We start from the raw sequence: 25,741 nt of genomic DNA on the forward strand, positions 1-25,741 counted from the left end.
TACAGACAAGGACATCCGGTTCTCAGCTTGAGTGGCCACGCAACAGTCTGTGGTGGTCTTATACATCGAAGTCGATCCGGGCATAACTTAAGACTAACTTAATACTACAGACAAGGACATCCGGTTCTCGACAGCTTAGGCGGCCACGCAACAGTCTATGGTGGTCTTATACATCGAAGTCGATCCGGGCATAACTTAATACTAAAGACGAAGACATCCGGTTCTCGACAGCCTGAGTGGCCACGCATCAGGCTCTGGAGGACTTATGCTTAAAAGAGGGTACCATGGACCATGGTGGTTGTCCAGCAGGATCACGGGAAAATATTTAGTAATTTATCTTATCGGTATAATAAATGATAGTTTCGCGATTGCCCACAATAGTTTATAAGAAGAGAACTAAGAACAAATAGGCATCATCGTACATAGACCTAATCCACCTAGTACTTGACGCTAACGCGGAACCTTTATGTTTTAATCAAAGTGAAACCTGAGTATATTACTCAGAAATGTATCGATTGCCTAGTTGAAAGAAATATTTCCAATAATGACACTCTCTTTTTTATAACTTTGTTTGAAAAATACATTTCGACTGTACCTATAGTTAATTCCAGACTCTTATAAGTTATAACTGTATATAATTAAATTATTATTAATTAATACATGTATTACTTACCGGTTACTTCGTATTATTTATACTTATTTGCAAATGGCACGTGTAAATAATTGCACTTCTTCGTATTTGTAAACCTAAAAACAAAATTACAACGTAATATTAATAAATATTATTTAGAAATAATTGGATTTGAACTTTAGATTTGGTAAGATTATAATAAAGAGATTTCTATAGAAAATGCTGGGTTTTTGCATTGTTAATTGAATATGTAATTGAATACCTATGTTTGAAATACCTACCATCAAGCCTCCAGGTGAAGTCCTTCGAGTTGTTGGTCACCTTCGGTGGAACGCTTAGGATTTTTTTTTAAAATAACTTAAAGGTAGGTCCAAATTAAGTCGTTTAAAAAATTAATTGGTTTAACGTAAAATGTAACTGTAGACCACTTCGACACTGCATACTGTTCGCTGAAATTATTAGGTATAATATTGTTACTCACTGCTTGTTATTAAACAAACGAGCAGAAGTTAACATAGAAACGATTTGATTTCAGCCGTTAACAACGCACATTGAATTTTAGCCAGCAAAGGTTTGCAAATTTTGTATTCAAGGTGATCCTATATTAAAATCTATCATAGAGTGAATAAATACCAAATTTTGCATTCTATGAGATCTTATATTATCCCTAGAGTAAATTAATCTAACTAATTCGACAGAGTAATTGTAATTGCTAGAGGGATGCAGTAGCTTACACAGTATACACATAGTTATTGTTGTAGAGAGAGAGAGAGGGAAAACCTGTTATACTTCTTACAAGTTACGGGTATTGAAATCGGGCGATTTTGAGGAGTTTTAAAAGAATTGTGAGACTTTGACTAGTCAAATTTCAATTCTGTAAAAAAAAACAAGATTTTTCCGTAATTGAAAAAATAAAATTTGAAAATTATTCAATATTAAATTTTAAATATTCAAATTTCAATATTAAAACGAATTTTTTTTACATACAAAAAGTCCTTTTTTAACAGAAGTATAAACAAAGAACTCGTATATCTTAACAGATTTGAAATCGGGACATCCTAAGTAGTCAACAGTTTTTTTGGTATAAAACGTCATAAAAAAAATAAGATTGCTTTTAAATAACTTTAATAATGAAAACTTCAAAATATGGTTAGGAAATGTCAATAAGTTATAAGGCCCGAATAAAATAATATTATATTAGAAAACATATTAGGATGTAAAAAGACTTTGCAATACAGCTTATAGAATTATATTGCAAGGTTAAGTATTTCTAATAAATAATGGTTAAAAACCAAGTGCAAAATACTCACAATATCTGTAATAAATTTTTACCACTATATTTGTCTGCTGGTATTTAACATTTTTAAAAGTTATTGTACATAGTTATTTTTAAAAAATTTAACACAATTTGGATATAGAGATATTGAAAAAAATTAAGACGGTTTAAAATCCACAATGGAATTTAATATTTGACAACTTATAAAGATGGAAAATTGTTTTAGTAAATAACAAAACTGTTAATATATTAATATTTTTCTTGTTTCTTTGGTAATACCTATTTGTTTATATGTTTACAGTTCAAGTTAAAACTATATTGTAAATACTATAGTATTACAGGCGATAATAATCATTGCATTGCAGCCAATTTCTTATAAACTATTTTAGATAAGCATGCAATACTTGTAAGTTGAAAGTAAATTTACGGCTCCACTTGATCATTATTTCTATATATTTATTATTATACAAGTGTATTTGATTTGCTTCATGCAAAAACGGTCCTTAAGGCCATTTCTGGCAAAAACAAGTTAACCGCGGTTAAAACTGTTAAGGAGTAGACTCAACGTTTTATGCTAGAATGGAACTTATTCAGACATTCTCTGGTCTAGAACACAGCTTGTTGATTTTCCGATTTATGCGAGAAGGGGCCTTATTCCTGGACTAAGGTCGTTTTTTATACGAATTTACTAAATTTCCATTGTTGTATCTCGTCTGCTTTATCAATTATCTTTTATTTCGTCTGTCTTATTATGATGTAGTGTTATTCTACTATCAATTGATGTTTTTTTTTTGTATTATTACCACTTGATGTAAAAAAATTATATATAGTATAAAAATATAATCATGTATAATATATAATAATATAATGATATGTAATTACTATTATTGTTGTTTACGTTATCCATGTAAATTACATTATTTTGACAAGAAATTGACTTTTTTTGTCATGCATGCAAAAAGGGACCTTAATGTTAGTCCAATTCATATTTTATTTTTTATTATTTTAACTAAAATATCTAGAGTTAAATGCAATTTGTAATTCTCAATTCTGAATCTAGATAGCTTTACAGATTTTTTCAATCGTAACTAAATAATTTTATAAATAAATATCAACCATTTTTTATCATTACAAATTCAAGTTATAACAGTTGAGCAACGGGCGTGGAGAAAAATAATACTTCACTCTACCTTCCCAAATTTTAAACTCTAATAACCTTATAAGTACCGACTCAAAACTGGTTTTCGACTAGTCAACATTGTCAGCCAATTATTGTGAATCTAAAATTAAGAAAAACACAAATCTGTAATGTATTTTTACGGTTAATATTTTTTTTATAAATAAATCACTCGGTTATAAACTAAAATGTGGTAATAGTTGTAAAAGGTTTAATTTTCGGACCTTAAACACTAAAACTTCAACTAAAAAAAGAGAAAAAAAATTACTACTATGTTTAAAGAATATTCCATACACATTTGTAAGTAATTTTAATATTTCTAAAAAGTTATAGAGGGCAAATTATAATAAGAAGTTGAATAATACGCAAATTTTTTGTTGTCTTTCTCGACTTTGAAGAGGAATGAATAAAATTTTTACATTTTTGGTTCAATAAGTACATACAGGTACAATTTTCGATCTATAGAGTTGCTTACAAAGAAATCGGTTCAGCAATTGAAAAGATATCGTGAGCATAATACATTACATTATTGTAAAAACAAACCTTCCTAGCTCCACATCAAAGCTAATATACTAAAATATTCAAACTGCTTCTAGCTTAAAAATTATAACCCATTTTTCTTGGAGTGATAAAAAAAAATAAGTTGATTTACTTAAACAAAATGAATAATAAAACTTTTATTTAAACTTTATACATTTAGCGTTTTAAAAATAACATTCAAATGATAGATCACATAGTAAACAAATTATATAAATAGACAAATGGCCACATGAAACAAGTTCATCTTATAACCAAAAATGTATTTTATTTTTTTCTATAAAATACACAACACAAAATATTCATCAATTGTATGAAATAGTTTACTCTTTGGAAATAATAGTAAAAAAAAAGGTAATATTAAAAATGTTAAAATAATTTAAGTGTTCGACTTCTCGTTTAATTTACACTGAAAATAAATATACAAAATTTCTTTAGATAATACCATTACTTTAGCACCACCAAAAGAAAATATTAGGTAATAAAACATTTCTTTCATACAATATAGATCATTAAATTAAACTGTAACAATTTATATTTCCTTAATATATTTCGAGAAGTTTAACAGAGATAAATAAACGGTTGTGGTTTTGTTATTGTGTTTCTTCTAATTTTAAAACACAATCATCATATACTTCTTTGAATTTTTCAGCTAATTCTTCATTTTTGAAACGAATTGCCAACAATTCTTTTTGTGGTTCAGGGTTTTCTTCTGTAGAGTTCATACAGGCCCAGCAATATGCTTTGTTCGAAGACTTCATAGGTACCAGCATTATGTCGGATGATACCAAGTGATTGCACACGACCTTGAAAACCTATTTAAACAATTATCAATGATTAAATAATGATATTAATATATCTTAGTAAGTACATTAATTTAAAATTACTTTTTCTCTTCTGAACAACAAGCGATAAGTGTTTTTTTCTGGATGATATAGAATTTTCATTTCACCGATGCCTCTTTCTTTGTATTCACTGCCATCTTTACGAAACAGCTTGGAGCGCTCACAAAATACTAAAAGTAACAATAATAATAATAAAAATTCAGTACTGTATACATATATCCTGCTGTACTCACTTCTCACTTTTCTATGTGTAATTAAAACGTTTAATATGTACTCTTTCTGCAAGTACACTATTTCCATTATCAAGTACTTACGCATGTATACAAAAAAGTGAAAAATAAATACACCACTAGTTAGTTTACATAGTAAGTCTACTTACGTATGGTTTCGTTTTCTTCGCCCGTAGAAACCTCTACAGCTTCAGGTAATGGGACAATCGGTTCAAAATGTGGATCGTGGCTGTTATCTACTTCTTCTTCGCCATTTTCTTCTCTCTCGTTGTTTTTTTCCTCGTCAACAGATTTGTTTAGGCTGACATTATTTTCTGCCCATGGGGGGTTAACTAATAAAATATATGGTTTATTGTAATGAACAGATTAGCTATTATAGTGTCATGTATCATATTAGTTAAGTAAAATGTATACACATACCTTTAAGAGCCTGTACTTCTTTGTTTCCAAACAGACCTTGGCCGAAATTAGACTTGGAATTTTGTGCTAACGATGCAAATGATAAGGTACTGTCGATTTTTGGAGCGAAAGAAAACACACTTTCTGGTTGAGTTTTGGCATCATCAGTCTTGGAAAATGTACTATCGATTTTGGGAGCGAAGGAAAACAAACTTTCAGGTTTAGATTCAACAACATCAGCCTTCTTGGAAAACAATGAACCAGTTGTCGGTTGAGTATTGAAAATACTTGTTGGCGGTTGAGTATTGAAAATGGAAGTATTTAAAACTGTGGTCGAAGGTAAACCAAACATACTACTGGTCGAATTATTTTCATCGTTTTTGATTGAACTCGACGCTATGTTACCAAATAATGGGTTTGATCCGAATAAAGGAGCATTTGGTGCGGTATTTCCAAATATATTTGTCGAAGTATTTCCAAAAATATTTGGTGCAGTAGTATTTCCAATAGCACTTGTCATATTTTTATCACCAAATGAGAAGGACTTACTAGGGTTAAACGCCTGAGAAAAACTGTTGGTTGATGTGACTAAAGGATCACTCACTTCAGAAACTTTAGTTGGTATTTCCTCTTGTACTTTAAAGGTTTCTTTTTCCTACAATTACATTAAAAACATAAATATTAATAAAAAATTAGTCAATAGTATTGCTGTTGAATATATTACCTTTTCATATGTTTTTGAAGATGTTATTTCACGTTCTTCACTTTCCCCTTCTTCACTCTAAAATACACAAATTATTTACTATTGAAGAAAAAAACAACAATAAAAGGAAACTCACATCTTCACAGCCAACACATCCTTTACATTTAGGTTTTGACTTGTATAAGAAAAATGCAAGTGGCAGTTGCAGGTTATCAGCAACTACTTGATCGTCTAAAGGTATTACTTCTTTTAAGTTTCTAACTTGTAAGATCTTGACAGAATCATCTAAAAAAATATTGCAATTATCAAGCGTTAACGACAAGTTACATATTGAAAAATCAATTTTAATTTTTTTTTATGTACACCATTTTAAGTGTATACCTATATCTGAATTTTGAGATGAATCTCTTGACGCTGATTTTTCTGATATTACTAGAAAATTAAACCTCAATTAAAATTGCATAGTATCAACTAAGAAATAACTTAGGTAGTTATTTTTTATGAGTATACATTGTATATTTGAGTTAGTTAAACAAAAAATTTATACAATTTGTTTAAAAATTTGAATTTAGCTTAAGATTAGTTCAATTCAACTTAATAAATAAAAAATTTAAAAGCTGTAGTTCATTGTTTTTGTTTACTGTTTAATAAAAATGTGCAAAACAAGAAATTGACTTACTTTCTTTAGTTCCTGGTAAATTATCGACTTTAAACGAAGGCAACTCGAGTTTTACTGAAAGAAGAAAATATATTTATTAAAATTATATCTAGTGGTGATGTCGTAGTGTATAGTGCTATATTTAACCACCTCCCATTTTTCTAGGTATGTGTGTATTCATAATGAAAATTGTGTACCACATTAAAAAAGTATACATTATGAGTACATCCACATTTAACCATTGTCTTGATAGATATATTTCAAACATTTACACGTAAACAATTTCATACCATTAGAAAGTTTAAATTGCTGTTTCTTTGCTTCAACTACAGATTTTTGTCCATCGTAATCATCACTTTCATTATCTTCAGAGTCTTCTTCATCGCTTTCGTTTTCACTTTTATCAGAATCATACTTCACCAGTCCGGCACTTTCTTCTCTCCACGATTGTGGTTTCGACTGGTCCGTTTTGTTGCCAAATACATTACTGCTAGTGCTCAACGATCCAAAAGACAGAGGTTCAGTTGTTTCAAATTTAGGTGCAAACGATGGAGCCGGTGATTTCACACTATCGGTTGTTGGCATGCCAAATTTGAATGTAGAAGCAAATGACGGTTGTCCGAACGAAAAACTGCCAAAAGATGGTTTACTGACTGTAGTTTCTTCAACTGCAGCACCTGGTTTTATTGTATTACATGCCGGGCACTTGATTGTATTAGCATCATTAGACAAATAACATCCTTTGCAATTCCACGAACCTGGTTTGGGCTTGAACTGAGGTAAATCACTCAATTTAGGCAATGTCTTATCGTTATCTGTATCCAAATTTCCATTTGTCTTTTCTACAACAGCACCTGGTTTGGTTGTATTACACGCCAAACACTTATCTGCATTAGCATCGTTAGATAAATAACATATATTGCAATTCCACGAACCTGGTTTGGGCTTAAACTGAGATAAATCACTCAATTTAGGCAATGTTGCGTTTGTTTCTCTAGGCTGTTCGCTTAACTCAGGTTCCCCACTACTAGAAATGCTTGTATCATCTTGAATTGTGTTTTTTAGATCATTAAATTTATCTCTGAACGCATGCAATTGTTGCACAGTTTTAAACCTAATAGCAAACAGCTCTTTTTTACTTTGTCCTTCGGAGAAGTCCTGACCTATCCATGACATGGCCTTATCGGACGACGAGACTGGTTTTAATTCTAAATCTGTAGTTAGTCTTTGATTGCAACATATTTTATGTATTAATTCTCTCCTCATTAACAACTGATAGTAGCCTTGTTCTGGATTGTGCAAAATTTTCATCTGACCAATACCTTTTTCTTTCCATTCTTTTGTATTTGAATCAAATCGTAACAGTTTCGCCCTGTCTTCAAACACGACCTTTAGTCCTTCCTCGCCGGTAACCACATCTACCTTACTCGGTAATGGTATGACTGGGGTAAACTCAGCAGTCGGCACAAAGTCATCACCATTTTCGTTAGGCATACCATTGGATCCAGTAGTAGTATCGAGGGAAGGTTTAACAATGGCGTTAGGTGAAGGATTAGTTTTACCACCAAATACTGTGCTACCCGCTCCAGGAAATCCTTTGAAATCAGGAGAATTGTTAAATCCAATGCTCGGTGAACTTTTGGCCAACGTACTAAAATAAGACGTAGCAGATGTGCTGGAAGTCAAATCCAATTTGGGAGTGAATGCAGCAAGCTTATTATCGTCGGCCTTGGAATTAGAAAACAATGGTTTTTCATTCGGGGTATTTTGATTAGCAATAGATGTTCCAAAAGATAACTTCGGAGTGTTCATTGCAAACTTGTTGTCGCTGGTGACCTTGGGATTGGAAAACAATGATTTTTCCTTTGGAGTATTTTGATTAGGATTTTCAAGTTTTGGTAAGCCAAATGAAAAGTTTGCTTTTTCAACAGATTCTGATGCTTTAGCTTCAGAATCTGTAGAAAATGTGGGTTTAGTTAAAAGAGAAGTCAGTGTTGGAGTTTCAAAAGTGCTATTAAACGATGTCGACAAATTCAGGCTAGAGAATAGTCCTTTACATCTGTCTGGAGTTTTTTCTGGTTCTTTAGGTGCAACTATTTCGTTTACGATAGGTGGGGTACTAAATGTAAATCCGCCTAAAGTGTGTTTTAACGATTTCTCGTTTTCCAAAGTCAATGATAAACCAGATGAACCCAAATTTAACTGTTCTTCGACTGTTGAATTTTCATTATCCGTACAATTAGAATCTTCAACTAATGAAGTATTCTGCGAACACGGTTGTTTATTTTCATTAAAAACCTTTGTGAATTCTTCACAATCTTCAACAGACTTAAACCGTGCACATAAGTTTTCAATTTGCACTCGAACAGCATCAGAAAAGTCATTGGCCGTCCACATGACGGATTTATCATTTTTGGGTTTTAATTCCATGTTTTCATACAAGAAGTGATTTGCACACACCTTGTAAACTTGTTCTCTTCTCATAACCAATCTGACTTTGGCAGTAACGTTGTTCCTCAATATTTTCAACAATCCTACACCTTTTTCCTTCCACTCTTTATCGGTATATTTGTACAACTTTGCTCGACGCTCGAATAACACTGTATCATTTTCTTCGCCTGTAACTTCTTCTATCTTGTCAGGCAATGGTATGATTGGTTGAAACTCTGGCATAGGATCGTGTTCTTCAACGTAACTATCGTCAGTCGCAGAGTTCTTAGATTTGTTCAGTGATGCATCTAAACTTTCTTTAAATGTAGACAAAGCCGGTTGAAATGCGGGTGGAGGTGTTGGTTCGGAAGTTTTAGCTAACCAATTGGGCGGTGGAGCCTCGTATGTTGTACAAGATTGCACTGTAGTTGGTTGACTATTAAATTTAAAAGGCTGGTGTGTCTGAGATTCAGACGGCATGTTATTTCCACTGAGTAGATGATGAGTTGGTATGGTAACACTCAAAGGCGGTTGTGAAATATGTGGCCCAGTCGGTAAAGTATCAGAATTCGTAATGTTTACATTAGGGTTTGGAAACGGGAATACCAACTGTTGTTGTTTGTAACATTGGTTAAAGATATCCTGCATATATTCAAAGGAGCCAATGGGATGATCTTCTGTTGGTCTTATTACAGGATAAGTTTCTCTGATTTTAAGGCTATGACCCTCTTCGTGTTCATATTGACCCTCTTCGTCTTCATGATATTGACCCTCTTCGTGTTCTTGATATTGACCCTCTTCGTGTTCTTGATATTGATAAAGAGGACATTGGTGGTCACCACCCTCTTCTTCGCTATCAAAATTGCCCATGGTCTGTCTCATGTTAATTATTTCGTTTAACGCATCAATTTTCTCAGTAAAATTATCTTCCAATTTATTGATACGATCAATGAGTTTATGGTCAGTAACAGGGTTGTTAGTAATATTTTGAGATAAATCATTGACTTTATTCAAAATCGAGTCCTTGGTGTTGCTGAGTTGGTCAAAAAGTTTATCTACTCTCTCTGACATCGAGCGCATGTTTTCTATCATGGTGTAGTACTGTAATCCCATGGTTTGACATTGGACGTTCTGCGATTGGACAGCTATTTTAAGTTCGTTCAACACTCTCATGACAGGCTCGTCGTCAGCCAGCTTTCTGCACTAAATCGGTAATAATACTTTAACACATTGATTATTAAAAAATAAAAAAGTTTTTAAGTACTTACACTAGAAGAGTTAACCATAGAATTGTGAGGCGATTTTACTGGAGTACTAGTTGTGTTGTGGAAAGAAGAGTCACCGAATTTGTTATATGATTTTCTATGTGGCGTACTAACAGAATCGACAAACTCCTCTCCAGAGTCGAGGTTATAATCTTTTGCTGTCAAGTCAACAAAAATTAGTTGCGTAGTTGAAAAAAATAAAAAAAATAAAAATGAATTCTTAGTAAATCTGAAAACACTTACCAATTGTGCCATTCAAATCGGTTTCCAATTGTAATTCTAAAAGTTCTTCTTTCACCTGATAGTGCAACGGATGTTGAGGAGATTTTTTCAAACGTTCTTTTGTGAGGTTTAACAGGTCCTTGACTTTAGTGAGTAAAACATTTGTCGTTGAAATCATTGAACCGGATAATGTGATATTGTTTGATGCTTCAATGTCAGATTTAGCCATTTTTTTGTATATCTAACAAAGTTAAATTTACATAAATATATTAGAAAATAACAATTTAAAAAAATGTTATAATATATATTAATTAACCATTGCTTGGTAGAATGATGCATATGGTGTATTTAACTTTTTAAATGCCTCAATAGCTTCTTCATTCTGACCCTTATTCATCATCTGGCAAGCTAAATAGAATCTACCTTCGTCCAATAGCTCGTTTATTTCATCGTTGGTTAAAGTTTTCCTATTTCACAATACACAAATGTTAGGTAAAAATAAAAATGTAAAAAAATATATTTTAATTTAAACAATAATTTACCTGTAAAAATCAAACAAACTATTTTTTGGTCTTTGTTCTATTCCATGATGCACAAGTCGTCCGAGTAACTGTACAGCTAATTTCCAAAAGTGCGTAGCTCTTTTTTCTAGTGCTTCTTTAAATAAGGAATTATCCATCACTTTATTAGCCTGTGAAATCAAAATACAGTCTTAAATAGATTTGCTTAATATTTAAGCAAGCAATGCACTGACAGCGAGTCATAAGGGTGTGGACTACATCAGAACTATTTTAAACCATTTATCAGTATCTTATACTCTTTCCCAAATAAGATGACTTGTGCACAAATGACAAAATTACATTTATTTTGTATCGGAGTAGACTTAGGAGTGCGACGAGCACCACTATACTGTTGTGCAACACTTAGCCCACTGTGCATGACTACAAGTAATTTTATTTGGGACAGAGTATACAGGGTGATTAAAATGACTAATAATAATATTAAGTAATATTTAAACGTATTACCTGGCTAGCAAAATTTTTTGCCAACTGAATTATCAGTTGAACATCAATTCCATGGTTGCCAATTAAGCGAATAGCTCCTAACCCTTGAGATACAGCATTTTTGAGTTGAGAAGAATACTTGACGTCAACATTTTTTGAATAAATTTTATACATTGACCTCCACCTGTAAAAATTAAATTAAACATAGTTATAGTTTATCAATGATACGTGTTGGTTATTATTGAATACCTAAACAACTGTATTATTTGTAAATAGCTAAAACTTTATTGATTGTTTCATCTTCATAAAAATGAGATGAAATGATTTAAAAATGTTTACCAGTTTTCTTGTTGTGTTGTCGTTAATAAGTCTGTTATATCTGAAGGAAAGGTCTGTGTTGATTTGGAATCTTTTTTTTGGAACTGGTTATCAAGTACTGAAGCGACGGTAAAAACTAAAAAAGAATTAAATTATAATTTTTTTATGCATAAAAAATAATATAATGAAATAAATAAAAACTATACAATAGCCAAAAATAGTAGATGGCCAAAATTTTGTTTTAATTAAAAATATTACCTGTAGCATACAAGAAAGTATTCATGTCTACTTGACAAACAGTCTCAACATTAACCGACGCAAATGAGTTGGAAACTAAAGGTAAATCATTAAATCCTTTGCAACCAAAACCAATAGGAAGTACTGTGTCTTTAGATAACCTCAATCCACTGCCTTTACTTTCGTTTTCCAGCAGTTGTAAACCATACCAAACCAAATGATGCAACGACCCAGGTCGACTCATTTCAAACGCCATCACTAAAAATACAAATATATAAAAAGTTTTAAGAGAGTTCATACATCGTAATGCGTGTACTCTATCACATTACTGTATGAACACATTCATATCAACAAACTGTAGATACAAACTTATGTTATTAATATATTTTAACACTAAATATACATACTGTGTTTTGGTACCGCATACTGAATTAGTTCTGGAATGGTGTACATCAATTTTTCAGCAGAATAATGGATGAAGTGTGACGAAGATAAAGATAATGAAAAATTTGTAGAATTAAATATTTTCTGAAATAATGTATAAAATTATTTATAAATCAAATGTTCACCAACAAATTTGTTTAAAACAAAACTACCTTATAAGTATTTAATTTCCAATCGTTGTTGCATAATATTTTGACATTACTAATGAAATGGTCGCCTTCGTTTGCAATCATTGATCGTAAAACAAAACCACTTTCAATTATTCTCCTGGTGCCTTCTAATTCCCACAATGCAACATTTGTTTTTTGTTCCTCGTTAAACTCTTTTAGAGAAATATTATCAAAGGCTTGTTTGTCTATTGTTGGTGCCAATGACATTAAAAACAAAGGTGCTACCAATTGATTTGTATTGTGCCATGACAAAATGTTCTCCTAAATATAATTTCATCAATTAACCATTTTACTATAAATAATTAAATGTTTTTTTTTAGGTATTACCTTTTTACCGGTCTTTAATATAAGGCTACCCATGTGAAAATACAATTGATTAGATAAATGGCATATGAGACTTCGGTAGAATTCCGTTTGTGTAGATGGCAATTGTATGGCTTGGTATAAAGCTTGATCGAGTCTATAGTTTGCAGGAAAAAATTAATTTGTAAGTGGTAAAAACAAACAAGACTTATAATGTTGAAATACCTGTATAGGGATTTGTAGCTATCGGATTCACTGTTCTGCTTATTTGTTTTTAAATCGGATACCAGCAATGAAGCAACACGTTCATATATTGGCAATACTTTAACATAAAACTCCCAACTGACTTGATTTGAATTTCCGTAAGACTAAAAAGTAAAAAAATATTACAACTCATGCACAAGATACTAGTATGCCGTAGTAATAAACTATTGACAATTATTATTAATAATAAATTTAATTTTTACCTCACATATTTCAGATGCAGTTTTATACCAATCAATGCTATCCTTTTGAAACTTAGAAGACTTTTCTATACTAACAACATGATTGTAAGCTTCAGATAGGCGACCTGAGCTCTCAAATAATTTTAATTGTTTTATTCTTAAATTCATATCGTCAGGCCTAGCGGAAATTTCACCTAGAACCAAATTTACAGTTGTATCACTTTATAACTTTTATAGAAAATAAGGTGCATTATCATAACAATAATAGAAAAATTAATTACTAATAAGAAAATCTTCAACTTTGGAAACATCACAATTTCCATTTGATGTTAACAGCCTTTCCCTTAATTGATTTACTGTAGGATGATATGGATATAAGGCCTCCGTTTGTTTACAAATTTTTTTGGCATCGGCCTCTTTGATATTAACTGATGGTTCTGCCATTAGCTCAGTACCTAAAATATGTAATTTTATCAATTAACTGATATAAATTAACTACAACTATAAAATGTAAACAAAATACGAACACAATAATAGTAGTTCTGGCTGATTAGGTGTAGTGGCCAAAGATTTTAGAAATTCGGAAATGGCTTTTTCTTTATTTCCAAGTTTGTTATAACAATGGCCGAGTACACGGTGACCTTCAGGAGAGTTTTCATTTACAGTCAAATATGTTGTCACATGTTGTTTGGAGAGTTCAAACTCTGATATCTTGAAGTACATACGAGCAAAAGACAATCCTTTTTGCTTTTTCTGAAATAAATATTTTAGTAACACAATATAGTTCTTAATATCCAAAACTGAGATACAATGAAAAAATACAAAATAAATAACAATAAATGTATATAACTATATATTATAAAAATTCAAACAAGAAGAAGAATATTCTTAAAGCTTTCTCAAAGGCTTAACTATTATCACTTTGATAGTTTTTAATTAGACAGATTCTCATAAAGGAAGTGGATTTATTAAAGTTTGTCATGAAATTATTTATATTTCCCCTTTTATAAGTTAATAAATCTGGTGACATTCTATTACATTCTATTAATCAGGGTATAATCAACACAAATGTGAATTATCACATACAAAATCAGAAGCCCCATCAGACCTATGCATCATTTGCTATTCATACTTTTCAAGCACATTAGTTGGAAAGTTCTACCATATGTATTTTTCTCAATCTTGGGTCAGAAATTTTATTTTGTAACTAATACTCGACATTTTTGTCAGGACGACTACATGCATTAGATATAACTTGTATTTTCTTTTGTGAACGCTCAATAGTTACTCATAAAATGAATAGGAATATAACTAGTGTTTTTTTTTTTGCTCATTTTTTTATTAAATCTTGGGAGAACTGAACTAGCTGATTTTTCTGTGACCTACTGTGCCCAAAATTTTGAGTTCATTAAACCAAACTCTGTAATTATTTTTAATTTAAGGTTCTTGATTTAATTTAAGATCCAATAAGTAATTTGTTAAGGAAACAAAACAAATTGTCTGGTGTATAATTAGATATTACAGTATGTTATTAAAGGAAGGAAAAATTAAGGTGTATAAGCTGTCTATGTTGTTATCAATACGTCGCATAAAGAATTGCATTGTATTTTATTCTTAAGGGCAATGATAAGACAAATAATGAACGACATCAATTCATAGGTACGAGCAACTCTTTAAATCAAGTTAACCGAACAGGTAAAATGTTTAAATAATGTACGAGTAATTAGGTTATTTATCAAACTACGGATAATATTAGGGTTAATCTAAACTGTTAAAACAATTAACCGCCGACTGATATCGATAACGTACAAGTATAAATAGGTACCTACAACACAACGATTCGATAAAAATAAACTACACACAAACACAATGACTACAAAGTTTGGTCGATATTCGGCTTTTACCTAGTCAATATAGACCTACAAACCTCGTGTTCGGTAGTGAGTTTGCTTAACTGGTCTTGAACAATGCGATCAACATCTTTTTTCGAACGGTAGAACCCGGCGTTGACGCCACTGATCATTTTCAACGACAACAAATACACACACACACACACAACGAAATGACCGCGGTCACAATCGAGATAAAATACAAAAACGTTTAGATATTACAAGTACGGTTGTAAAAAAACAACAAAAACAAGTATGCACGAAATTACGGCCGGTCAGACGTTCACAATTTTAACGTGTCCTGTTGTGCGTTGCCATAAACGTTGGTCGGCAGAAATAAAATGTAAGATGATAGAGTTAGTTAATGACAAAAAAATAACCGCGTTAGGCAACTGGCAAGTGTGCCGCTAAAAGTACGTTTGTTTCTTGATTTCCGTATGGCTGTATGCACTTTGCCGTGGCCCGTGTTACCGCTGAAAACGGTTATTGTCCATTGGTCCACGGTTCGCGGTATTGCGCTCGACTGCAGTGTACCCAACCCTGCGGAACAATATTCCCGGCATTTTGCCCGTCTATTCAACTGCCGCCATTCATATCACATTCCCGTCAGCCGTTCTTATCAGTTATCCGTTATCAATGATGTAGCCAGTCGCCGGCATACTGTATAGTATACTTGTCTATGTCGGTAACGACTAACGATGCTCGAAAGAAATCAAACATGAAACAAGTTTCAACTGACCGGCCGATGCCTATAGCCGGTAGACCGCATAGTCCGACAATGGGGGTCAAAAACAAGTGTGATCTGGATTCTGGAATAAAATCGGAGTTTTGTAACTTGGCAGAAATTTTTTTTATGATCTTCTGAATGACCAAAAAAAATTCGCCACCCCTTCGAAAACCGGAAGTGTCCGCCATTTCGGTTTTTTAAGTATGATTCAGGAGATCATAAAGAAAACTTCTGCCTCAAGTTTCAAAACTCCGATTTTTTCCCAGAAAAAATCGTTCATTGACTGAACTAGTAATATAAAAATTCGAAATGAAATTGTTGAAAAATAAAAATATGTTCCAAAATTGTTCATACTGCTTTTTCATGATTTCTAATAATACTGAAATATATGCCGAGATATTATGTGGATACTAGTTTTACCATTAATTATATAATATACGATCTCAAAATCAAAATTGTTATACAGACAATACCTACACATAAGGTACGTAATGTAGAATCTATACAGTAATAAATAGCCTACATAGTATATATATATATATATAGTCATCTATATTATATACATGTATAATATAGGTGAGTACCATCAATGTTTGAATGTTCGATCAACTATTGGTGTTACACCAATTTATATTTTATACATAATAATTATTCCTAGCTCATTAAAATTTTAAATTAATTTATGGAAAAATATTATACAGGTGTATCAAAAAGAATGGTGAGGTTTCAAACAGCTGTAGGTTGTGAAGTATTGGACAAACAGCGCTCTGGTAGGACTTAAATGAAAGAGGGAGTTGTCAAGTTTCTAAAGGCCCTGTTTTTTTTAATTATATATTATTTACAAACCCCCCCCCCAAAAAAAAAACCAGAAAGAAATTTTTATGCATTTATTGTAATATTTGTGTATATTCCTATTTGTTAAGGAGTTTACATGCAGTCTATTTTTAAGAAGTTTTTTATTATAGACAATATTTAAGAAAAAAAGTGGTTTTAATAAATTTCGACCATGTCAATTAATTTACCAGTTAATTTTTATAAGCTTCAAGGTATATAAATATCTAATTCTTCTATGAGTACTAGTCATTTTGGTTTGTTTTAGAACAAAAAGTTAGACAAAATTTCAACTAAATAGCGTGGTCCGATTGCAATTTTGTAAAAATTCGAGTTCTTTGGCTACATTGCTATGTTATGTAGGAAGCCAATTTTCATTTAAAATTTTAGTTTCTTGTAGTTAATACAATTAAATTTGGAATTTTTTCAATATTAAAACGTAACTATTTTCAAATAAAAAAGCAAAAAATCAAAAATTCTTTTACATTCTAAACCCTGCACTGTTTTATCCAGCGTCATATGTACAGCTAAAACAAATGTTTTATTGCAGTCTTGTTCTTAGATTCTAGATGTCAATTTAATTGATTTGATGAATTCAAGCAATACTAATTCTAAATAATAAAAAAGAACACAATGATATAAAATATACGGATAAATTTGTTAAAAAATTTATTTGTTGACAGTCACAGTATATTATAATTTACAAATAATAATAATAATTATTATAAGTATTTATGTGTGTATATTATAATATATTGAACATAATATATTATTCTCAGTAGCATTAGGATAGGGCGTATACCTAATTTATCAAAAATCATTAACCTTAAATAATTGTTTACCTACTACATAGAATTACGGGTTTATAAAAAAAAAACAACTTTATTCATTTTAAAAACAAACGAGTAACAAATTAACACAACATACACCTATTAAACTAATAAAAATAATATTATTATAATTATATAATAATAATAAAAAATACCAAAAACTAAAAATAAATTAAAAGTATAACAAAAATTAGCATATGAAAACAGTGTGATGCGCTTATTTTAAAAAAAAATGTTAAGCCTAGTGTATGTTTTTAAAACAAAAAAAAAGATACTTAAATACATGTTTAGTATTTTTATTATATAATAATAAAAACACATATGCGTCGGAAACACTAATATTTCCACAGAAAAATGTACAATTGGTTCAATTTGTTTTATAAAAATTGAACATGTTATTTTGTTACTATGTTAGTTAATTTCATTATTACTTGTAGTATAAATTATACATCAAAGTAGTACAGTGTAAACAAAATAATAATAATAATGAATACAGCGTGAAATGTTTTAAACATTTTAGACAATCAAAAATATAAAGTTTAGAATAAAAATTGTACATTAAAATTACATAAATTATTTTTTTTTTACCGCTCAACTTCAAGAAATAATTTTTCATTTTAAATAGTTTTTTTTTATTTGTTAAAAACAACAAAATAAACAGGTACATAAATTGAATTTCCATCGAGTGGAGCAGATCTTTTTTTTTTACAAAATGGAAGAATATTATTCATTTTTAGTTCATTAACACTTTTATTCAGGAATCATTATTACCTATATTTTGTTATTTAAGTAGGCAAGACCTAAGAGATTCTTTAGAATGTTAAAATTTAAAGTTCTAGTAAATAAAATATTATTCGATTTGACTAGAGATAAAAAATAATATTATGTTTACAATAAAAATTTTAAGAGCCGTTTGAAAATGTTGTTCAAATTTACAAATATTTGTTACCTTGATATTAGTATGTTAAATTATATAAAGGTTACATTATTTTCGGAAGTTTCTGTTTCACAATACTGTATTGTTGATTTGGCACTTCAAAAAAAAAAAAAAATTAAATATCTTACTTAAAAAAACATAAAATAATAATAATTAAAAAAAGAAAAAAAGTAGTCTTACATACAACACTGAAAAAAGTAATTAATTTAATGTTTTTAAACTAAAAATAATGTTATATGCGATACATGTAATTAATATTAATTACGAAGAATATATTATTATAATATCAAATATAGTGGCAGTGACTTTTCGTTTTACTTAAAAACAAAAAATATAAATATAAAACATAATAGAGACAAGGAAGAAAAAAGATTATGTTCGGTTAGAATAATAGTATTAGTTTAATATAATGTATCGTGTAAGTAGTCATATTGTTTTGTTGACTGTCGTTATAATCCATAGGCATGATTAAGACCGTAATTATTAAGTTTTATGTAAGCAGATTAAATTTAATCTGACTTTCTGATTCTTTTTTTTTTTGTATTTTCATTTTTAACCGTTTAGTGAAGTAAAGGAAACAAAAAATATACAAACTAATAATTAGTAAAAACATTATGCCAAAAACCCTGAATGTTATTGTAGGGCAACAGGTATTATTGTACTTGAGGACCGCGTCTGAGTGACCTGCTTTAAGCTTAAAAATAAATAATAGTAAGAAAAAAAACAAAAGAAGGCGATGATGGTTATCGACGATTGCATGATATGTACCACATACAGACAAACAGAAATAGTAAATGTTTTTTAAAAAGAGAATTGTTTAGCTTATAATTATACAAACATAAGCAATGAGATTTGGTCAACAAAATAATGAAAACCAATTTATTGGCTTAGTGTTTTCTTTTAGATTACAAAACATTATATTCTATTTTAGAAATAGGATTATTTGGGAAGACCATAAATTATTTATGAATCAATTGTCAGCTAAAAAACATACATATATATTATGTATGTATATAATATATATATATATATACTTATATAGTATTGCGAAGTTAATTCAAATTTTACAATATAAGCGGCTATTGCAAATTTTATTTGTTTAATTGTTTTTCAATCGTCCAAGTTTTTATTTTGTCAGTCTACATATACAATGCACAAATTCGGTGATTATTTTAATGAGGACCTGCAACATAAAATATTATTTTGCTAATATTATATTTGAAAAAATATGTGTGAGTAAACAAAAAGTTAATTTGACTGTTAGTGTTAACATCTAAAAATCATCACTAATCTCTTATTAGCTATATATTAATCATGTTACTAGTAGAAATACATATTTATACACTACTTCCATCAGCAAAAATAAATCTAAAATTCCAGCTAAAGATAATTATACACCAACCATAAATATGTTTAAGTGAACACAATTTATATAAATAATAACAATAGTTATTAACCTGAAAAAGATGTTGCTAAAATTTCAACTGGTAAAGAACCGCGTCGGTGTGCTAGAAATGAGTCCATTGATTGGCCGGTCGAAAGCAGTACATCAGGTCCACCTGAACTACGGCGCTTCATTGATTTTCTTCGGCGTCTCCTGCTACCGGGACGGCTGCCATCAGATCCTCTTCTCTCTGCAATTAATAATATAAATATTTTACAATAACCGTATGAAAAATGAGAATTAGATATTCTAAGAAAACTATCATATTCAGAGTTTTTTTTTCTTATGTTATTATTAGTTATTACTTAAAGCATTCATATATATTCAAATGTTAATCTAGTTCACCAGCTAAGAAAAAAATAGTTTAAATAAAGTGCTTCTAAATAAAAGACAAACAAAGAATTAAAAAGATTATAAAAATATTAATAGAGAATATATTAATAATATAAATAACATAAGAATAAAAAAGGAGGTTAGTTTGATATATATGTATATAAATTGTAAATAGATAAATTATCAAGCAAAGCGGCATTTGATTGCAGATATATTGTAAAAATATCAAGGGATGTGCTCTCATTTTTTCTATCTATCTCCTAATTATAGGAAAAGTTCATGTCGTCTCACCTGGCCGGGAAGGAGAAACAAGAGGCGAACTTGAAAGTCCAATATTGGAATCGTACGGTAACGACGAACGCCTCACGTCTTGCTTCCGGCCGTTCGAGCTCAGTGGCCCGATGGCGACCACCTTTAAAAGGGCACCTGCGATAGAAAGCCATGCATTAACCATAATAGTGCACCAATACACTGACGTTAAAGCAACGTGACTGCGATCATTCACATAAAAATCATTTTTTGAAAATAAAAAAATAAAATTGAAAATAGAAATCAGATAAAAAAAATCCTTAATATGTGTAGGAAAAAAATTTCAATACTAGACATAAACGACATAAACAAAAAAACATAATATATACTCGTAATGATAAAAAAAATTTACTCTGTTTAGAAAAATCTGATGGCACCGATCCGCGTCTAGGAATCGCTTCAATACCTCTTGTTGTTATACCAGTTCCTCCTTCGCCGGTTGCCGCTCCGACTGGTGCTGAACCTCGCCTTCTGGTCAAAATCTGTGGACAAAACGAAAGTCAAAAGGTGTCCAATTACAAAAAAAAACATAACTAGAAAATCACACATGTTGGTGTGTTCGGGGTGATTAAGTACATTATGTTATGAAAATGCTTTTTTAAACTAAATTACTAAAAAAATTAACATAATATGAGTTAATAATAAGTTAAATGAGAAGCTATCATATTTTTCAAATTAATCCATTGAACGTTATTTTACTGGGGTAAGTGGACTTTTTTTTATAAAAACTCAACCAATTTTTAACCCCGATTAGGACTCCAACTATGATGCGTTCTTACCTGACTCATGTGATTGCTGTTACGCCTGATTTCTGCTGCAGTGCGCGAGGTCGGATCGACGTTTTCTTTTTCCGAAAACCTGGCCAATTTAAACACCCTGTCTGTATCTAAAATGGAGTCTCGTTTTATTCCGTTGCTTTCGCTGCTCGTTGATCCGGTCCGGCTGGACGTGGTCGATGTCGAGGTGCCACTGGAAGACGAAGACTGCACTAGTTCAACGGCTCCTGTGGATAGGTATCTGGCTCTGACGTAGGGCTGGATGGGCGGGAAAGTCTGTTGTCGGGTAAGGCCGCGGGTCATTTGCAGCACGGGAGACGTCACCCCGTGTATCACATTGCACAAGCGGCTGGCCTCTGCCGGGTTCGTGATGGTCGCTATGCTCGGCTCGGGTATCAGATTCTCGGCGCTAACCGGCCTGTCGTCTTTGTTGCTGCCGCCGCCGTCCGACGACCTCTGCAGGCCGCTGCTCCGGGACGAGCCCAACGATAAGCTCAGGCCCTCCTCCTCCTCTTCCAAATACGGAATCTGGCCGAGCGTGAACCGCCGCCGGTTTTCCGCCTGCACCATGAGCGTGGTCGGCGACGCTAGGCTCTCCCGTCTGAATATCGTACACGGCACTTGCGTGGCCCGCGCCAAGTTCAACGGTACCGAATGCCGGCGGCCCATTTTGTCGACAGTCTCCAACATGACTGCCGGCAACGAACCGCGGCGGCTCATTGACTCGTGTTCAACGTCCAGAATGTCTTCCAGTATTACCGAGGGTTGAGCAACCGAGTCCGCTTCGGAAATGTCGGTCAATTGCTCTTCGGCGTTTTCTTGTTGTCGCAGTGCTTCCCAACGCCGCTGATTTTCCTTCAAGTTGGCCATCATGGAGTGAGAAAGTTTCGTGTCGAGAAACTTGTGCCATAAGTTGAACAGAGGCAACACCATAAACTTAAAGAACACTGAAACATACGGCCACGTTAGTCAACCGAAATTACATTAGCCAGACTTGGAAGTTTTTGTTTAAGGCCGGCAAACGTTAAGTACTATCTAAACTCATGACTTATGTATTTATCAAACCTAACTATGTCGGCCTTTTAAAAAACTCGGGTTTATACTAGGTATTGGAAAATATTATAAAATTCCACTAATAATATGTGTAAAATAGTTGTAAGAAAGTTATAAACCCAAGTAACCCAAGCTAGTTCAACGATAAATATTAAGTTTTAAAAAACAATGCTTACTAATGAAATTTAGCATATTTTTATGTAATAGTAACGTGTAAGAGTGAAAATATTAACTGCTAAATAAATAAAAATAGAAAATTAATAATAAATTATTGACATTTTGTACTTAAGTTTCAATTGTTTTTGTTTCGAAATAATATACAATTTATAGAATGGTAGGACTATCAAAATTCAGTTAAAAAAAAAAGATATATGCTACCATTGTCATGAAATATTCATATCTAAATATCTAAAAAAAAATTCAGTACAAACAAACATTTGTTTAAAAATAAGTCTTAATGAAAAAACTGATGAACATTCCTAAATTCAAATTCTGACGTTTTTCTCGTTCACATTACACTTTTATAGCAAATATTTGTAATATATGCACAGATTGTATCTAAAATTAGTATAAAAAGACTTTTATATAGATAACGTTTTTCTAAATTAACGAAAATTCGAAGTTTTATGTTCCGTCCACCTATTGTATATACCCTGACATTTCATTTAAAAAATGAAAAAAAAAATGTTCAACAATTAGTTTGTTGTACTTTTAATCGATGTTTAAATGTTTATTTGGGACTTTTCAACTAAATTGCACGATAGGCTTTTTTTGAGGCTGATATAATGTTAAGACATTTTCTATATCGTGGTGTTTTTGTGTCAGATCTGGTCATTTTTTTTTTTTTTTTTTTGGGACCTATTCTCCAAGGGTTTTGGCGGAACCACCCGTGGTCTTGTTTCGGTCTAACCCGCCTATGGGAGTCTCGCCAAGAATCCTCTACGGGAATATCACGCGACGCGATCAAACACCTTGTCGTTTGTTTTTAATACAATTATCTCATATCTCATCTTATTCATCTGTACACCGGCATATAACTAACCAGTTTGTATTTTTGGCACAGTGTTGTTGAACCGGTCGCAGATATCGGTGACCGGCAATCCCAGTTGTCTTTCGTAGTCGCCTTGCCGGAAAAATTCGTCGCACACTTTAAGACTCCACTTGCGACTCACGTCCCAAGGCCGACACGGGTTGGAGATGTCGGCGCATTTCAGCGCTATTTGCAGTACGAAATGCCGCAAAGCCGGATCTCTCATGTCCAGCTCGCCTTTTTCCAAATGGTTCTGTCGAATTAAAAATACATTATACTTTCTGCGGAAAAACAATAGAGCTTTTCAGCCGGCCGACAATAATAATCGGTTAACGTCATTTGAAACGTTATGTAATATGTCGAGTAATGTATAAACAAAAGCCACAAAGTCTTGTACCAGCGAGACTGGTGTAAGCGTCAAAAGTATTCTTTCGCATTCGGCCCACGACCCACGCCTCGAATTTCTTTAAAGTTTTTCCCTCCCCCAACGTGTACTTAGCGAGTAATTCTTCGGAGCACTTAAAAAAAAAAAAAAAAAAATACTTTAACGCTAACCGTATACACTATACATGTAAGTACTACGTCCATTATTATCCAGTAAAAACACTACTAAAGCGTACGTTTTCTTTTAGTGCCGAACGCTCGTAAAAAAAAAAAAAAGTGGTAGAGTGCTTTGGTCAACGCTTTACTCGAAATACCGCACTAGATTTTATTATTTTAGTTCTAAATTGGTTGAACTTAAGTGGCGGATTGATGACGGAATTAAATTGTATTGGTTTTTTTTTTTTTTTTAATAAAGTCCAACTCGATTAAGTTTTTTTGAATATTTACAAACCCAATAACACCCATATCTTTAGGGTAAATACTAAACATTTTAAAAAACCAACTGGCGTTTTCAACAGGTATTCATGATGATTTTACTGACAAGTCCGGTTGAAAGTTATGTCACAAAATAGCAAATTGGTTCAGCTAAACCCTAGTCAATATGCAGGAACGGATATCGGTGTAGGTTTACCACGGATTTAGGTCTACTATTATAACTTGGCTATAGCCGCCTATAGGGTGGCATTTTCAGGGGGGCAACATTTTTTTGTGGCAAACAATTTAAATTAACTAATTAATAAATAATTCAAATTATTAATTAAATTATTTTAAAATGTTGAAAATTCTTCAAAATCGAAAAATTCTAGGTATGACAAAATTATGAAAACATAACTAATTTTTTCAACAAATAATCTATATGAAATTAATATTAATAATAAAAATCATATTTCGTTTTTTTTCCACTCATAAAAATCTAAAATAATATCCTAAACTATTAAGGGGCGGTAAATATCTGATAGGTTAGGGGCGCTGAAACTGTAAATCCACCACTGTCGCTATGCATATAATATAATATACCCGCAACTTTAATAAAGTAAAGTAATATAAAGCGCGCTGCCCACTTATTCGGGTTGCCAATACAACACAGAGCATATACCTACTAATCAATCGAATGACATAACTTTTGAAGACATAAAAAAAAAAAAAAAAATTAAACAATTGAACATTGACATTTTCAAGTTAAACAACAGTAAACACAATTGATTCTAGTAGGCAACAATAATTGTACTGCTAATATCATTAACGTTAAAATAAAAATATAATAATAAAAAAAATCGCTCTATTGTTGTATTCACTTGTTTCAGCGGGGCGTCGCTTCTGACCTAAACGAATTGGCAAAAACCCATGAAATCAGAAGCGAACGCTTCTATACCAGTTTTGCCGTACTCGCTACTGAATTTCACATTGGTTTTGTCGTACTTACGCTGAATTTTTGCAGGAACTCCGGTTGCCTAGTGATGTCCGTGGCCAAGATCAAAGAGCTTATTTGCGATTCAAGTTCACGGCGTATGGGACTGAGTTTTTCCGCCACGTGACTCTCCAGCAGACAACCGACGGCCGACCTCCAGTGATGATTTTCCAGCACCGATGTGTTCTAAAACAAAAAAAAAAACAACATTAACCGATTGTGTCAATGCCGTGTACTCTATCCGCGTGTACGTACCTCGTATAGGGTGGCCAAGTGGTTGCTGGTGGCGATCAGAAAGGGTTGATTGACACCGGGATGGTCGAGATCGTGAGCGACGGCCGCTATGAGGGACGCCATTATTTCCAAAGGTGTCAAAAATTTCTTGATCTGTTAAAAAAAAAAAAAAATGATATATAAACAGGATTTTGTTAATTCCAAGTTGTAGATATTATAATAATGTCTGCATATTTTGAGGTAAACGAGAATTTTTGTTTT

The 25,741-nt window shown here is 31.8% G+C and overlaps 2 protein-coding genes across 7 annotated transcripts in view; both read right to left on the bottom strand.

Annotated features, from left to right (window-relative positions):
• Nucleotides 1-3,937: 3,937 nt before the first annotated feature.
• Nucleotides 3,938-15,659, bottom strand: LOC126838453 (E3 SUMO-protein ligase RanBP2). Its single transcript, XM_050572866.1, has 24 exons — nt 15,223-15,659; nt 13,823-14,048; nt 13,577-13,750; nt 13,317-13,489; nt 13,075-13,217; nt 12,874-13,006; nt 12,529-12,807; nt 12,340-12,460; nt 11,954-12,190; nt 11,717-11,831; nt 11,399-11,561; nt 10,916-11,064; nt 10,690-10,840; nt 10,395-10,614; nt 10,155-10,309; nt 6,747-10,089; nt 6,478-6,531; nt 6,180-6,230; nt 5,935-6,083; nt 5,820-5,876; nt 5,117-5,750; nt 4,846-5,028; nt 4,509-4,636; nt 3,938-4,436 (listed from the first exon to the last, which is right to left on the bottom strand). Exons 1-24 carry the CDS (start codon nt 15,316-15,318, stop codon nt 4,215-4,217), a joined length of 7,356 nt encoding a protein of 2,451 aa, XP_050428823.1. The 5' UTR covers nt 15,319-15,659; the 3' UTR covers nt 3,938-4,214.
• A 3,369-nt stretch (nt 15,660-19,028) lies between these two features.
• Nucleotides 19,029-25,741, bottom strand: part of LOC126840942 (high affinity cAMP-specific 3',5'-cyclic phosphodiesterase 7A-like) — a 107,185-nt gene continuing 100,472 nt past the window's right edge. For 5 of the 6 annotated variants that reach the window (XM_050576992.1, XM_050577003.1, XM_050577014.1 and 2 more), the window contains 8 exons: nt 25,502-25,633; nt 25,262-25,432; nt 23,467-23,707; nt 21,375-22,318; nt 20,948-21,077; nt 20,578-20,712; nt 19,967-20,143; nt 19,029-19,692 (listed from right to left, as the gene is read on the bottom strand). In XM_050576992.1, the coding sequence (XP_050432949.1) occupies nt 19,682-19,692; nt 19,967-20,143; nt 20,578-20,712; nt 20,948-21,077; nt 21,375-22,318; nt 23,467-23,707; nt 25,262-25,432; nt 25,502-25,633 (1,941 nt within the window). In that variant the 3' untranslated portion in view covers nt 19,029-19,681. The remainder of the gene's footprint in view (nt 19,693-19,966; nt 20,144-20,577; nt 20,713-20,947; nt 21,078-21,374; nt 22,319-23,466; nt 23,708-25,261; nt 25,433-25,501; nt 25,634-25,741) is intronic. The other variant, XM_050577036.1, reaches the window with a different exon arrangement.

Source organism: Adelges cooleyi, unplaced genomic scaffold (assembly GCF_023614345.1).
Source record: "Adelges cooleyi isolate 19-005CV unplaced genomic scaffold, UGA_ACOO_1.1 ACOO_flye_CR_arks_rails_tigmint_CR_PRNA_108, whole genome shotgun sequence".
In the NCBI taxonomy this organism is placed as follows: Eukaryota; Metazoa; Arthropoda; class Insecta; order Hemiptera; family Adelgidae; genus Adelges; species Adelges cooleyi.

Coding starts and splice junctions, on each gene's coding strand:
- LOC126838453 (XM_050572866.1), bottom strand. CDS start 15,318: ATGATCAGTGGCGTCAACGCCGGGTTCTACCGTTCGAAAAAAGATGTT. Junction 6,231..6,477: donor TTTACCAGGAACTAAAGAAA/GTAAGTCAATTT, acceptor TTAATTTTCTAG/TAATATCAGAAAAATCAGCG. Junction 5,029..5,116: donor AGAAGTACAGGCTCTTAAAG/GTATGTGTATAC, acceptor ATATTTTATTAG/TTAACCCCCCATGGGCAGAA.